The sequence below is a fragment of the Lepisosteus platostomus genome, chromosome 7 (assembly GCF_059453375.1).
Source record: "Lepisosteus platostomus isolate fLepPlt1 chromosome 7, fLepPlt1.hap1, whole genome shotgun sequence".
Lineage (NCBI taxonomy): Eukaryota > Metazoa > Chordata > Actinopteri > Semionotiformes > Lepisosteidae > Lepisosteus > Lepisosteus platostomus.
In genome coordinates, this window is record NC_142617.1 from 4,832,320 (window position 1) to 4,844,534 (window position 12,215).

The window sequence follows — 12,215 nt, forward strand, 5'->3', positions numbered from 1 at the left end:
GACGGTCTTTAGTCGAGCCTTATTTGAATGTCAAAACAGGGCTTTATTTAGACCAAGATTAGGTTTAAAAAAAAGTCTCTATTCTTACTGTCCACACAGAAATGAAACGTGCGCTCTCTGCCTCTCGGGGGGGACCTTCATGCTACGCGTGGGTTTTGGCTCTTATTAGGTTTAAGAGTTGAACCGTCTGCTCAAGGTCTGTAGCTTTAGTTGCTCTTGGTGTTTGACTCTGTAGGAAATGTGCTGGCATGAACCCACCTCTGGAGACCCTGGTGCCCAGGCGGTCTCTGGCAGTCGGAAGGGGTCTTGTACAGACTCTGGGTGGCTGGATCATCCCCCAAAGGGACACAAGTAAACCAAGTGACCTAACCCCTATGTAGGCTGTTGTGCAACATTTCAAACACAACACAAACCCCCCCCCCACACACACACACACCTTAAAATGCAATCTACTTTGTATGCAACTACAGTACCTTTTATAAATCGGGATTTCTATATTCAGTATTTGAATCTGTGTACTGTGATACTCCAGCACAGGGGTTGTAGGTCCAGGAGGTCCTAGGCTGCTGACCTCGGTCAATGTGAGAGGCACAGGGCCAGGTGCCCGGGTCTGTTCTGAAGTGGATCTTACACAGATGCACCACGCCGTCGTTCTGCTAGCGTCGGCGGCGAAGAAGACTGACTGGCAGTGTTACAGTGGGGGAGAAGCAGGAGTGTCGCTGGCTCTCACCTCGTCTGTGTCCACTGACTCCTCTCTCCTCCTCACAGGGTGTCCCGCTCCCGGACGGAGAGCCCCCATCGGGATATTGAGGTTGGCCTGGAACCAGAGAGGACATTCAGCTGCAACTGAGCTGCGGGTCCACACCCACCCCTTGTGCGGAGCCGGCCTGCGGGGGGAACCTGGCCCCCCAGGAGCAGAGCAGGCGGACGCCCCCATGTGGCCCTAGAGGCCTTGTTGACTGAAATAATAGTCCTGTGTCTTAACTACGGTATTTCTAGCAGCACGACTCTCGTCGGGATTGTGGAGTGCCAGGTGTTTTTTGGTTCGGTGTTGTTTTCTTTTCAAAGTCCCGTTACTGAAACATCACAGTCTTACCACACGCCATCACCTCCCCCTGATTCTGCCTCCGCAGCCTGTGCTCATCTGTTCGAGCTCAGTCTGCAGTCACTCAAACCGGTTAGTTCATAAGGAGCCGGCTTATCTTCTCCCCTCATTCTGTATAGCGAATGGCAGCCTTAAAAAAAGGAGTTTTTATTTTACCTGAACGGGACACATTTATATTTTGTCTCCCACCTTTCATGTGCTGATTAGTGAAATCGTTTTATGAATCGGAGATATTTGTTACGCAGCTGTTTTTGTGCTTCTTTCAGTTCAACCCCGGAGGTTCGTTCCACTCGTGCTTTTGAAGAACACCATTAAAAATGGCCTGTAGACGACTTCCTTGTTTCCTTCAGAGGTGGTAGATGAAATAATTTACCAGAAAAGTGCTGTAAAAGATGCAATAAGACTGGAGTGACACCCTGCCTGCTGCACACAGATCTATTCAGGTGGTTCGAATTGCTTTAGGACTGAATCAGACTCCCGCCGTGCCTTACTGAACCATCACTCTTCAAAGCGATCCAGAAGCAAGTGCTGAATTTAAAATAGACGTGCTTCTTACGAGCTGGCTTTTATTTCAATTCTTTCTTTGTGGAAAAAAAAAATAGTTTGGTTAATAATTGAATACATGTAAAATTGTATGATAAACCCACAAGAGCCTTCTTATTGAGCTCCGATCTCTCTGGCTGAGAGCTGGACACGAACAGAGTGGTGCTCAGGTGCCACTGTTCTCGGGACTGGGCAGCATCAGTGCTTCAGGGCTAGGGGAATCGATGGCTGTTTGTTTTCCGAGACGCACAGTGATGAAAATCCTCGTGGAAGGGGGCTAGTGACGTGCCTTGCCATTCTGCTCTGGCAGTGAGGGATGTTGTCCTTGGGGATGAAGCTGAGAAACTGTAGTGGCCAGTCTGCCATTGAAATGTCCTGGGATGCAAGAGAGTACTGCCTGATAGCTGGCTCTTCTCTGGGCTTTCTTAGTATCAGACCTGCTGTCGTAGGCGAGCTATCAGGTCCAGAGTGCTTCCAGAGCTGAGTCTACAGTTTCCTGTTATATGGTATTGTTTCCTCGCGAGTTCTTAACGATCTCCTGTCATTTGTAACCATTTGTGCATGCCTGTGCTGGAACTGGTTTTTCTTTTTCCGTCTTACATATGAACAACTGTTCTGTTTGAGAAAGAAGCGGCCCGGTTGACTTCATCATTGGCTGAATTTGTGCAGGAATCCAGCTGTTGATCAGATCTAAAAAGCCTGCTGTATTCTGGCCCTTGAGGACAGGAGTTACAGTGCAACAGGGCAGCTAAAGAATACAGAGCAGCGAAAAGGTGTTAAAAGAATAAGATCCAAAACACTCCAGCTTGAACGTTTCACTTTTACTTTAATCAACATTTGCATTTATTTTCTGCAGTATTTTTTAAATAGTTAAGTTCTTCTGAATGGAAGTGACAGTTCTTTCACATCTAAATTAGCTGGGCAGGGTTCTCCTTACTCTTTCCCCCCTGTTACTAACTAGTGTTAGTGCACTGTCAGAGCAGATGACCTGCTTGGGTATACAGTTTACAGCCTGATTCATTGTACTTTATGTGCCTGTTTATCAAGATTTTCGTTTAAATGTCAGAAATGGATGCATTCTGTAAATACATCAACTGCACACATAAAGGACATTTGGATGCATTGGCGTTATTACAGTAACTATGTCACTTTTGTAAATTTATGATTTATGGTTATTTATAGATATATATAAACACTTGCTTCCTTTTTAACAAAAATAACTGTTATTGACTTCTGTATGCATGATGGGTGTATAAATACTGTTTGTATTTATACACATGCTGTATAGTATATTTTAATCATTGTTAATATCTGGTTCAATAATTCATGTAAATTGTTTCAGTCTGGCCTGCTAATTGAAAATTGTACATGTATTTTTAACCCATTAATGCACACTTGAAGATGGATATATGGTTTGCAATAATAAGAAATTAATGATGTTGAGCTATAACATATTAGAACAGGGTCTATTTTTGTATGCGTTATATTTATTAGAGTGTTTTAACTTCCTTTTAATACCCCAATGCTAAAATATATTTATTAGTGGAGGAATGCTAACAACTGATCATTTTCAATTAGAAAAAGCCGATTTCTTTGCCGTTGCAGAAGAAAATAGAACCGTGAATGTTCTGTATCCATTAAGAGTGTATAAAGTATTTTAACTTTAAGGTTAAAGGTTTATTGTAAAAATGGGAATATAAAGTGTTTTGAAGTTTTTGTCCTGATGTACAAAAATACTTTTACAAATAAATTGTTTAATGTCTAACTGCTTGCACATTAATTTTGACCAGGCATGAGTGGTGTACAGCATCTGACTTGCATTTCGGTTTTCTGGCTGTGCAGTCATGTGTGAGTACAGTATGTTAGTAACAGAACAGATTCCTGTCCGTTGGCAAATCAAGTGAAAGACAGCTGTTTTCCACTAGAGTACCCATGACATTCTTGAACATCTCCTTCTCTCCTGCTTTGATTACCTGGCTTCCCAAGCTGTTTCAGAGGCACACTTTCAACCTCCAAACTCCATGCAGCTCAACACATGACTTGCAAATAATCGCTGCGAGAAACGACATTTATTTCGAACTGAAACAGGTTACAATTTTAATGAGAAATATTTGACTTCCCCGTTTGGGGTTAGAATTTCAGTGTGTAATTTGAACAGATTAGAATACTCTTCATATGAAATGAACAGCACGATTCAATATTTGGTTGAATGCAGAAAAGAGCTACAAAAAAAACCCAGATCCACACTTTTTATACACGTCCTCTTCTGGGTCCTCAGCACACAGTTTGGGGAGGCTCTTCTAGAAGTGTAAAGTATGCTGTATTTTTAGAAAGCCTTCATGACAGTCGATAATAAATGCCGAATAAGGAATTACTAGATAACACTGTTATACTGTATATACAGTATGCAAGCAACCTGCTCTCCTGTTTCATGCAACTGCTCTGTTGGCTCATGTCAATGAGCTGTGTACCTCTTACCTGCAAGGCTTTGACAGTGGAGGAAGGCTGTTTGGACATTTTGCACAGGGAAGTCCGAAGTCCTGCAAGAAAACCAGACAAAATACTAAACCACTGGAGTGTCCCAGGCAGGTCAGTTTAAAGGGGAGGCCCGATGGACCATTGTTCCCCGGTCGGGCTCCTCATTCACACAGATAGGCTTTCGGGTTCTCTGTTTCAGAGTTGCTTAGCTACTTCAGCTGAGCTTCAGCGTGCATCACCACATGCGCCACTGTCCCTAAATCATTCATGGGCAGAGAAGACGATCCTCCACACTGTCGTGTCCTGCAGCCTAAGCCCTGCCAAGCCACTGTAGTTTCAGTCCTCCTGCAGTGCAGGTGAGAGGTGAGCAGGAGGCATACAGTAGCTGTGCAAACCTGGCCTTAGAGGGTCAGTCTGTCGCTTTCGCATCTTCAGCAGCAGAACCTGAAGAGTTGGGGGTCGTAGGGGGGGTTAAACTGGACCCTGTAATAAATGTTCGGAAGGGATGACAACAGCCAACTTCAATCAGACTCGGCTGTCAGTAATGTCAATCACTCCTGATGTCATTTCCTCTCCTGAAACACTGTAAATACTGCACGTGATCCCCTTCTCTCCCTCGTGTACGTCGTTTTACACCCCACCTGCACCCCCTCTCCCCCTCTGCAGCTGCCCTCACTCTGCAGGGGGGTCCCAGCCTCCTCGTCCCCTGACCAGGAGGTCAGCCCCCAGCCTGGCAGGTTAAGCCAAATTTTCACTAGACACTCCTTCCTAGTGAAAGCCAGTAACCAGCCGGTTTAGCCTGTGGACAGCTGTGCTGGAATGAAAACCTGGAGACACATTGGCGCTCCAGGACTTGGACTGGCATAAGGCATAGGAACTTGGCAAGTGTGAAGATAATTTTAGAAACAGGTATGCCTGCTGTCATGCTTCCACCTTCCAACGGGAGCAATCGGAGCACATACTGTTCCCTGGTAATCATCTCCTGGAGGTGTGTGTAATAGATATGTTACCTGCGGTAAGTTCAATCTGTAGTTACTTTACCACTGTGAGAGGGTTTCAGCCCTTAGTGGTGGCTCGGGATTCATGTAATTTTCCCTTTTAAGAAAGACTATGGCTTGAGACATCTATAGTACGGGGCATACTGACTTTCCTGAAGCTGGAAAATACATAAACATGCACCATGCATTTTTTCCTCCACACCTGTTAAACAGTAGACTCAAGCTCTACCATCACGAAAGTGCCTAGAAATAATAATTGTCTGTCCTATACCACATGCGTTTATAAGCCAGAGCAGACAGTAATTTAGATATTCACAGGCTCCTCGTTTGGAATTCTCTGGGTATCCACTATAATGAGCCCAGTTAAAGCACTCTCTCCCATCAGAGTAAAAATGCTGCATGATGATGAAACATGGAGAAATAAACAAGCCTCTTTCTATTTTTTGCTTTTTTTCCAGTATGTCCTACAGCCTAACACTTCTTGTAAACATGCAAATTCACTCACAGCAAGAGCGCGAGACAGAGCCTGACTGTCTGATGAAAGTCTCTCTTTGTTGTTGGTTTACAAAGGCAAAGGCCATATTCAAATCAACATGGTTGTAGTATGTATATCAGCATCCCCAATAGAATTTCTGGCAACATCTAGAAACCATACAAAACCATCTCTGTAATGTCTACACTCGCCACCCCTGAAAATACATCATGCCCTGCAGAGTTCTGAGTAATTTGACAATAGTTCAGCAAATGAACTAGAGGTGTGGGCAGCCCACTGTCTGACCACAGTAGCAAATGCAGCCCAGTTAGATCATTGACAGAGAGGCAAATTATCACCCCACATGGCCGATATAGTAAACATTACAGGCAACTGTAAGACAGGAACTGGCGAAGCAAAAACCAGCTTTCACTCTTTTTCTCTTCCAAGAGGACCCAGTGCTGAGGATTGTAATTAGGAAACTGGTGATACTTTATAAATGCCATTGCCTTCTATTTAATAAAAATGGTTATATGAAGTGGACATCTGTGTACGTTCTTTAAAAATAGTGAGCTTTGAGAGTAATTATTAACTAATGCTTTAGTAAAGGGTAATGGATAATAATATATTAACCGCTAATACACCAGTGTCAAATACTAGCGTTAACGACAAAACTGAGTGTTTGAAAACCCAACCCATAAAAGGATCACAAAATGACTTCTTATTGAACCTTATTATGCAATGCTGCCCTAAGCTATAATTGTTTCCTAACTGTAATCTGTATGCACTGTGATGTTTAGTCTGAGGGGTTTGTTATCGACTTCTAAAACTGTGAAATTGTTCTAGACACGTTTTTAAAGAACTAAGCTTTTTTTCTGTTCTGGTGGGATACTAACACTAGATTTATGCCTTGTTAGATCCGTCGTGTTTTCACTCTTGTGACCTCACATTCCATATTTCTGTCTCCCTGATTTTTAACCAATTTACAATGACTACTCCAAGATTTGTGGGATACACAGTAGCAATGCACAAACTCCTAATTTTAAGAGCCACTAGTAGTTTGAATGATGTAAGAAGTATGCATGTTTATCATCAAACCCTAGTCATTAAAATATTGCACTTTGGGAATTATTACTAGTTTACTGTGTTTCCTCTGGAACCCAAAATGAATTTTGCAGACAGAGACAGATGATCATTCTCTGCACTGTCCCTGCTGGGTTTCCTGTCTTGGCGCTATCATTTTTATTTTTACCCTCTCGTCAATGTCAAAACATTTTATAAGCTGGAGTTTTAAGCATGAAGACAGCACTCCTGTTTACATGTGTCTGTTCACAGGTCCAAACTGAGATGTGAAATTTCTCCGTTCTTGTGAGGGCGCAGGGCTGCTGGAGCCTTGCAACGATTTGTGCCGTGCCTGTTTTAGCCCAAATTAAGCCCGTCCTCGGCGGAGCAGCAGTGTGAGTGCTCTCCTCATTGGTGTGGGAAGTGTGTCACGCCTCAGTCTGCTGAGACTCTGGCTATGCAATTCAATTATGACAAAACTTATTACGTGCAATCCCCTGCTGGAACACACAAGTTAGGGATGTGCGTGACTTCACAGACAGGCGGGGGCTTTTTTCTGCTTTTCGAGCTGCGTTTGTCGAGGTTTCCTTCTACCTGGCATGCAAGTGACGCTCACCGAGCCGCGGAAGGGACCAAAGTGTCACTGGACCGGAGAGCACTGAGCCAGGGCCAGTGGGGTTAATTTCAAGATTTAGTTTGTTTTCTTTAACACAGTAGGTTTGCCGTACACACAAAGAGGAATAAGCAAATAGTTAATCTCAGACGGATTTTAGCAAATCCAAAGACGCACCAACCTGTTTTTCTTTTACTTTTCTGCAAAGTGTAGCCGGGAAAGCACGAAGTGAAAACACACAGCAGGCCTGACTGCTCAGCTCTCTGCTGTATCCAAGGTGCTTTTATTTACACATCAACACCGAGAGCAGTGCCAGGCACCCAGGACACTGCTATATTTATCCTCTTCCCACTTGTTTCAGACACACACTGACAACACTCTTCATTATTTAAATTCCATGTGAAAGAACGTTAGGGAGAAAAAGACAACAAAAACACCCCGACGTCTAATAACACATTTTTGTTTGCTGTTATCGGATAATGGCAAAGGAATATGGTGAATGTTATACACCTTATTGATTTTCCTGTCATGCAAAGCATTAAACCATCAATTGTATTTTCAGGTCAGAATGGCACAAGCAACTTTCTAAACTGGGAAAGGTTCTAGCAATATTACTATGGTTGGTATTATTCCAGCTGAGGTTCGAGTGGAGAGCTGCCTCACAGTGTGTTTGCTACAAGTGAAGAAATAATGTTCATTACATGCTGAAAAATTGCAAGAAAGACAATTTTGGCTGTTTAAGCCTTATTTAACATTTGGCACCCGAAGAATGTTTAACACTCTAAACGTGGTGTGCTGTCTTTATTCTATTTTTCAGCATGGTGTTATTTGTTCCATTATTTCAGTTGTAATCTTTCTGAAAACCTTCTCTGTTAAAGAAAACGTTGTGTCCCTTTATTTTGGATGGTCAGTTGAATGGAATGGTCTAAACACTTTGCTTCTATGAATCAATACACAAAAATAATCGCATTACGCCTAAGTAAACATTAAATATATTTTTTCTGCTTGGAAAAGTCAGACTCTGCTTTACAATATTGTGAGTATTGATTTGAAATATTTAGAAAATGTTGTTTTGTTGTAAAAAAATAATCAACCCACTGTCTGAATCAGCTGCTTGACAGTAACAGTGACTGCTTTCTCTCTGGGAAGTAGATGGAGGAAATGAAGACCGAATGTTTCAAACTGATAATATTACAAAACACACAGTATCCACAAGGAAGAGTCATCACCGAGAATGATCATTTAATCCATTAAAATAAATCTAATATGAAGGACTAGCTTTTACTTTACAATTGCATGCATCAATCACTTTCCTGATTATTTGTCCTGAGTTTTTAGTAGTGTTTAAACATAAAAAAAAGTTCCAATTTTGTTAATTTAGCATAGGTAGTTGGATTAGAAATCAAATTGAACACTACTGTTATCAATGAAAGCAGGTTTCTGAACCTGAAAATGAAAAATAAGATGCTACCCTTACAATTCTCAGAGTTAACAGAATCATTGTTACAGTTTGACTACCTTTATCAAGAACAGAGTGAGGATGTAAGCTTTTAAATGAGAATTCCCACCTGGATATGAAGAAATCCAGAAACTGATGTGATCAGAATTCCCCCTGGATTGTCCTGAATCGATGAGGCACAGTGCAATTGCAGCCAGTACCAGCAGCTTTTCCCGGGCTCAAGTCAGATTGGAAGTTCTTTGCAAAGGGATTCCTGTCATTACTTACATTTGTCCTTCCCATAAATAGCCTTGGGAACATGGAGGGGCTTTTTTTTCCGAAGCCAGAGAGGGACCTCGTTTAGTTAAAGCTCCGCAGGGAGCGGCTCAGATATCAATTCAAGGAGTGTGAGTTCACAGTCCCCAGACTGGAGTAAGGCTCAGCATTGCACCCAGTCACTCACTATACTGGGCACATGTCTTCAGCCAGTGCAGTATCAAAGGTCAAGATAACACTGAGAGCCCTTCCAAGACAACTGCTAAAGTACTGACTATAGCAAATGCACGTTTGCGTCTAATATTACAGCACGTAGTGCTAGGATAAATGAGGTTTACATGATAAAAATTTCACTCGTTTCGTTTCTTCATTAGCAAATAAGACACATTTAACACGTGTGTCATTTTTTATAGAAATGTGGACAGCAAGCGCATCTGAGAAATATTACAGAAGCATCCCCAAATGAAATTTCATTCTATCTACTTACAGTTCCGGTTCTGCCACGCTTCATATATATATAAATATAAAGATTTCAATACACATTCCTTATCTATTAAAAAACGTCAAATATTCAAATCTATATATAGCACACTTCCCTGTCGATACATCTATAGGGCTGTCTATCTGTTTTCCCAGTGCTGCAGCTCATGCACCTGTTTAGCCTAATTCCTCTCCTGTTTTTTGTCACAGAGTTTTATTTTAAAGGCTCCTACCTGTGTCCTGTTAGAAAACCACAGTCATTGTAAGTGTGCAAGGTACTCTTAACAATGTCAGTTTGCTCAGCAAGCCTTCTGTTCCCCTTCTTCATGTGGGATTTTGCTGTGCTGGTCGTTGCTTATTAAAAATCTGACCTAATTGAAAATCTGAAAGGAATAGCAGGGGTACGTGGCTCCTGTCCACAGCCAATGGTTGGATCTCAGTTTGATGCGTGGCATGTGAAAGAGCTGGTGCCTACGGCAGATCATTTTGGGTTTAACTATAGGAAATTGTTTCACAATTTCTCTCCCCATAAGTAAACAAATATTCTTGTCTTGGATTGTTGCATAAATGGAGTTGTTAGTTTATTTGTCAGTGATACTGACTGTGATGCGTTAATAAACACACTAGAACTTTTAGGACCAGAGAAAGGCATTGTCTGCCAAGTCATGTTCCGTGCTTGCAATAATAACTGAAGTACCCCCTGGACAAAAACTTATAACCCGTCAACACTGACTAATTAATGGATAGTACAGTGCCTCGCTGTTTCATAACCATACACACTACATAACAGTTAAAGAGGCTAAGAAAGAAGAACATCTCATTGAGAGAAACATTTGGCTTTAGGCGGTGAAAAACAATGTAAGAGAAATTAGCTGGTAGCAAATAAAGAAGAGGTACAGCACCATCCCCCCACCCCCAAACACCACTTGAGCCAAAGAATATAGGCTATGGCACCACGTACCCCAGTCTGAAGGCTCAAGCCCTTTAAGGTTCGGAGCACGTCTCCTGGACTGTGCTGTGTTCCCAGAGCTCCACTGCCAGGAAGACAAGTGAAAGTCAGAGCCCGCGGGTGGATTGTGCTGAGCTGCATATGCAAATACAGATTCCGAGGCTCTGGAAATAACAGCGGCTTCCTCTATTGACCAATGACCAGAAGCGCTGCTCTCCCTTTCCTGGCCATGGCAGACCAGAACACCCGTGCACCTGTAAAAGGTTGCTCCACAGCAACAGAGTCACAAGTATGCCCATTTCTGTAATATAATCCCAACAGTCAACCTCATCCTTTGAATCGTTTCTTTATCTAGCACAACTAGCTTATCTAAAGGCTAAACTGGCCGTGACAATAACCATGTTATCTGAACTGTATGCTCATATTGCCATTGCGGAGAGATTAAGTCTATCTGGCACTTCATTTTTTAAGCCTTTCTTTTAATAATCAGTGTGCTTTAGTCTTCCAAAGGCAGGGGTCAAACGTATTCTCAGAAGTGTATATGATTTGTTCTGTTCCTCTTATGTATCCTGTAGCAGTTTATACAGATGCTTTTTAAACATCTCATCTTCTGAGTTTTGCCATGTGAATGTCAGTACTGTGGGAAGAAATACAGCACACAGGCCCCTGACTCATCTTCCTGCAGTTCACGCAGCTGTTTGTTTTGGTGTGTCGGGGCACTGTGGTGGTTGAAGACAGCCTTGTGACTGTTACGTGAGCGAGCCTGGTCAGTGCAAGAGGAGGCTGTATTATTACTAGATTCAGAATCACACATTCCTGGGCCTGTCATGCAACCTGAACTTTTGACATGACAAGAGCCTGATGTATCCCATTAATCATCATCTCATTCATCCCATGGAAGAACTCTTAAGAGAGCTTTAAAGGAGCTACAGCCAGCAGCACAGTATGTCTTGATCACTTAAGAATTGAGAATTACTTTAAGAATGAGCACCTACTGGTGGGCATTAAAGCTTTGGAGTTTCATTTATGACAGAGTGGGAAATACATTAAATGGAACACAAATGTAACACTGGCCTTTTCATTGCCATGCTTTGTTAATAACATTACGGTAACACTATAACATTGAGTTTCTATAAGCACAGCTGCAAACAAGAAGAAGCCAGTCTGCTCAGCTAGCCTGTTTGGTGCCTAGTAGCTAACTACTGCCCCGAGGATCACCTCCAGCCATTTGTGGAAAACCAAGCTTTGGGTATAGCAGCGCTTCTTGTTCTGTTTCAAATGCTCTTCCACGTCCTTTCCACTTGTGTCTCCCGCTGCATGTTTCTCGGTTTATTGTACTTAACACCTGAACATGCTCCCAGTCATATTACAGTGTCACTGGGGGGAAAAAAAAACAGTTTATTTCTATAACAGACTTAATTCCTTCTAACACGGACTTTGAGGCACTCCCCAATCTTTTTTTTTTTTTGGGCTCCGTATGGTTCTTGCCCTCAGACATTTCTATCTGCCTAAACTTTTTGTACTATTATTAAATGGTTTATGCTGCTGCACAGGTTTCTGAGGAATCCCTTCCAGGAGTAGTGGTGGGGAGGGGAGCAGGGTATTGGTGCAGCAGTTTGAAGTCGTTGATATTAAATGATAATACCAACAGTACCATATACTCCTACTGCCACTACTGCTCATTCCTTGATAGGCAAGCGAGGTGGCAAACCTCAGCCTGTTCTGCACTGCAGGGCCATAGAAAAAGGAACAATTTAAACTAGCCAGCAGTCTTTGAGGAGAAATCAGAATAATGGATGAA

General features: G+C 42.5%; 1 protein-coding gene across 4 annotated transcripts in view; it reads right to left on the bottom strand.

Annotated features, from left to right (window-relative positions):
- Nucleotides 1-10,583, bottom strand: part of smpx (small muscle protein X-linked) — a 14,254-nt gene extending 3,671 nt beyond the window's left edge. Inside the window, exons 1-3 of one of the 4 annotated variants that reach the window (XM_088638726.1) lie at nt 10,427-10,583; nt 4,127-4,188; nt 731-817 (exon numbers count right to left, since the gene is read on the bottom strand). In XM_088638726.1, coding sequence (XP_088494852.1) covers nt 731-817; nt 4,127-4,165 — 126 coding nt within the window. In that variant the 5' untranslated portion in view covers nt 4,166-4,188; nt 10,427-10,583. Of the gene's footprint in view, nt 1-730; nt 818-4,126; nt 4,189-7,452; nt 7,529-8,839; nt 9,067-9,698; nt 9,851-10,426 lie in introns of those variants that run through there. The other 3 variants (XM_088638727.1, XM_088638725.1, XM_088638728.1) reach the window with 3 other exon arrangements.
- Nucleotides 10,584-12,215: the final 1,632 nt, after the last annotated feature.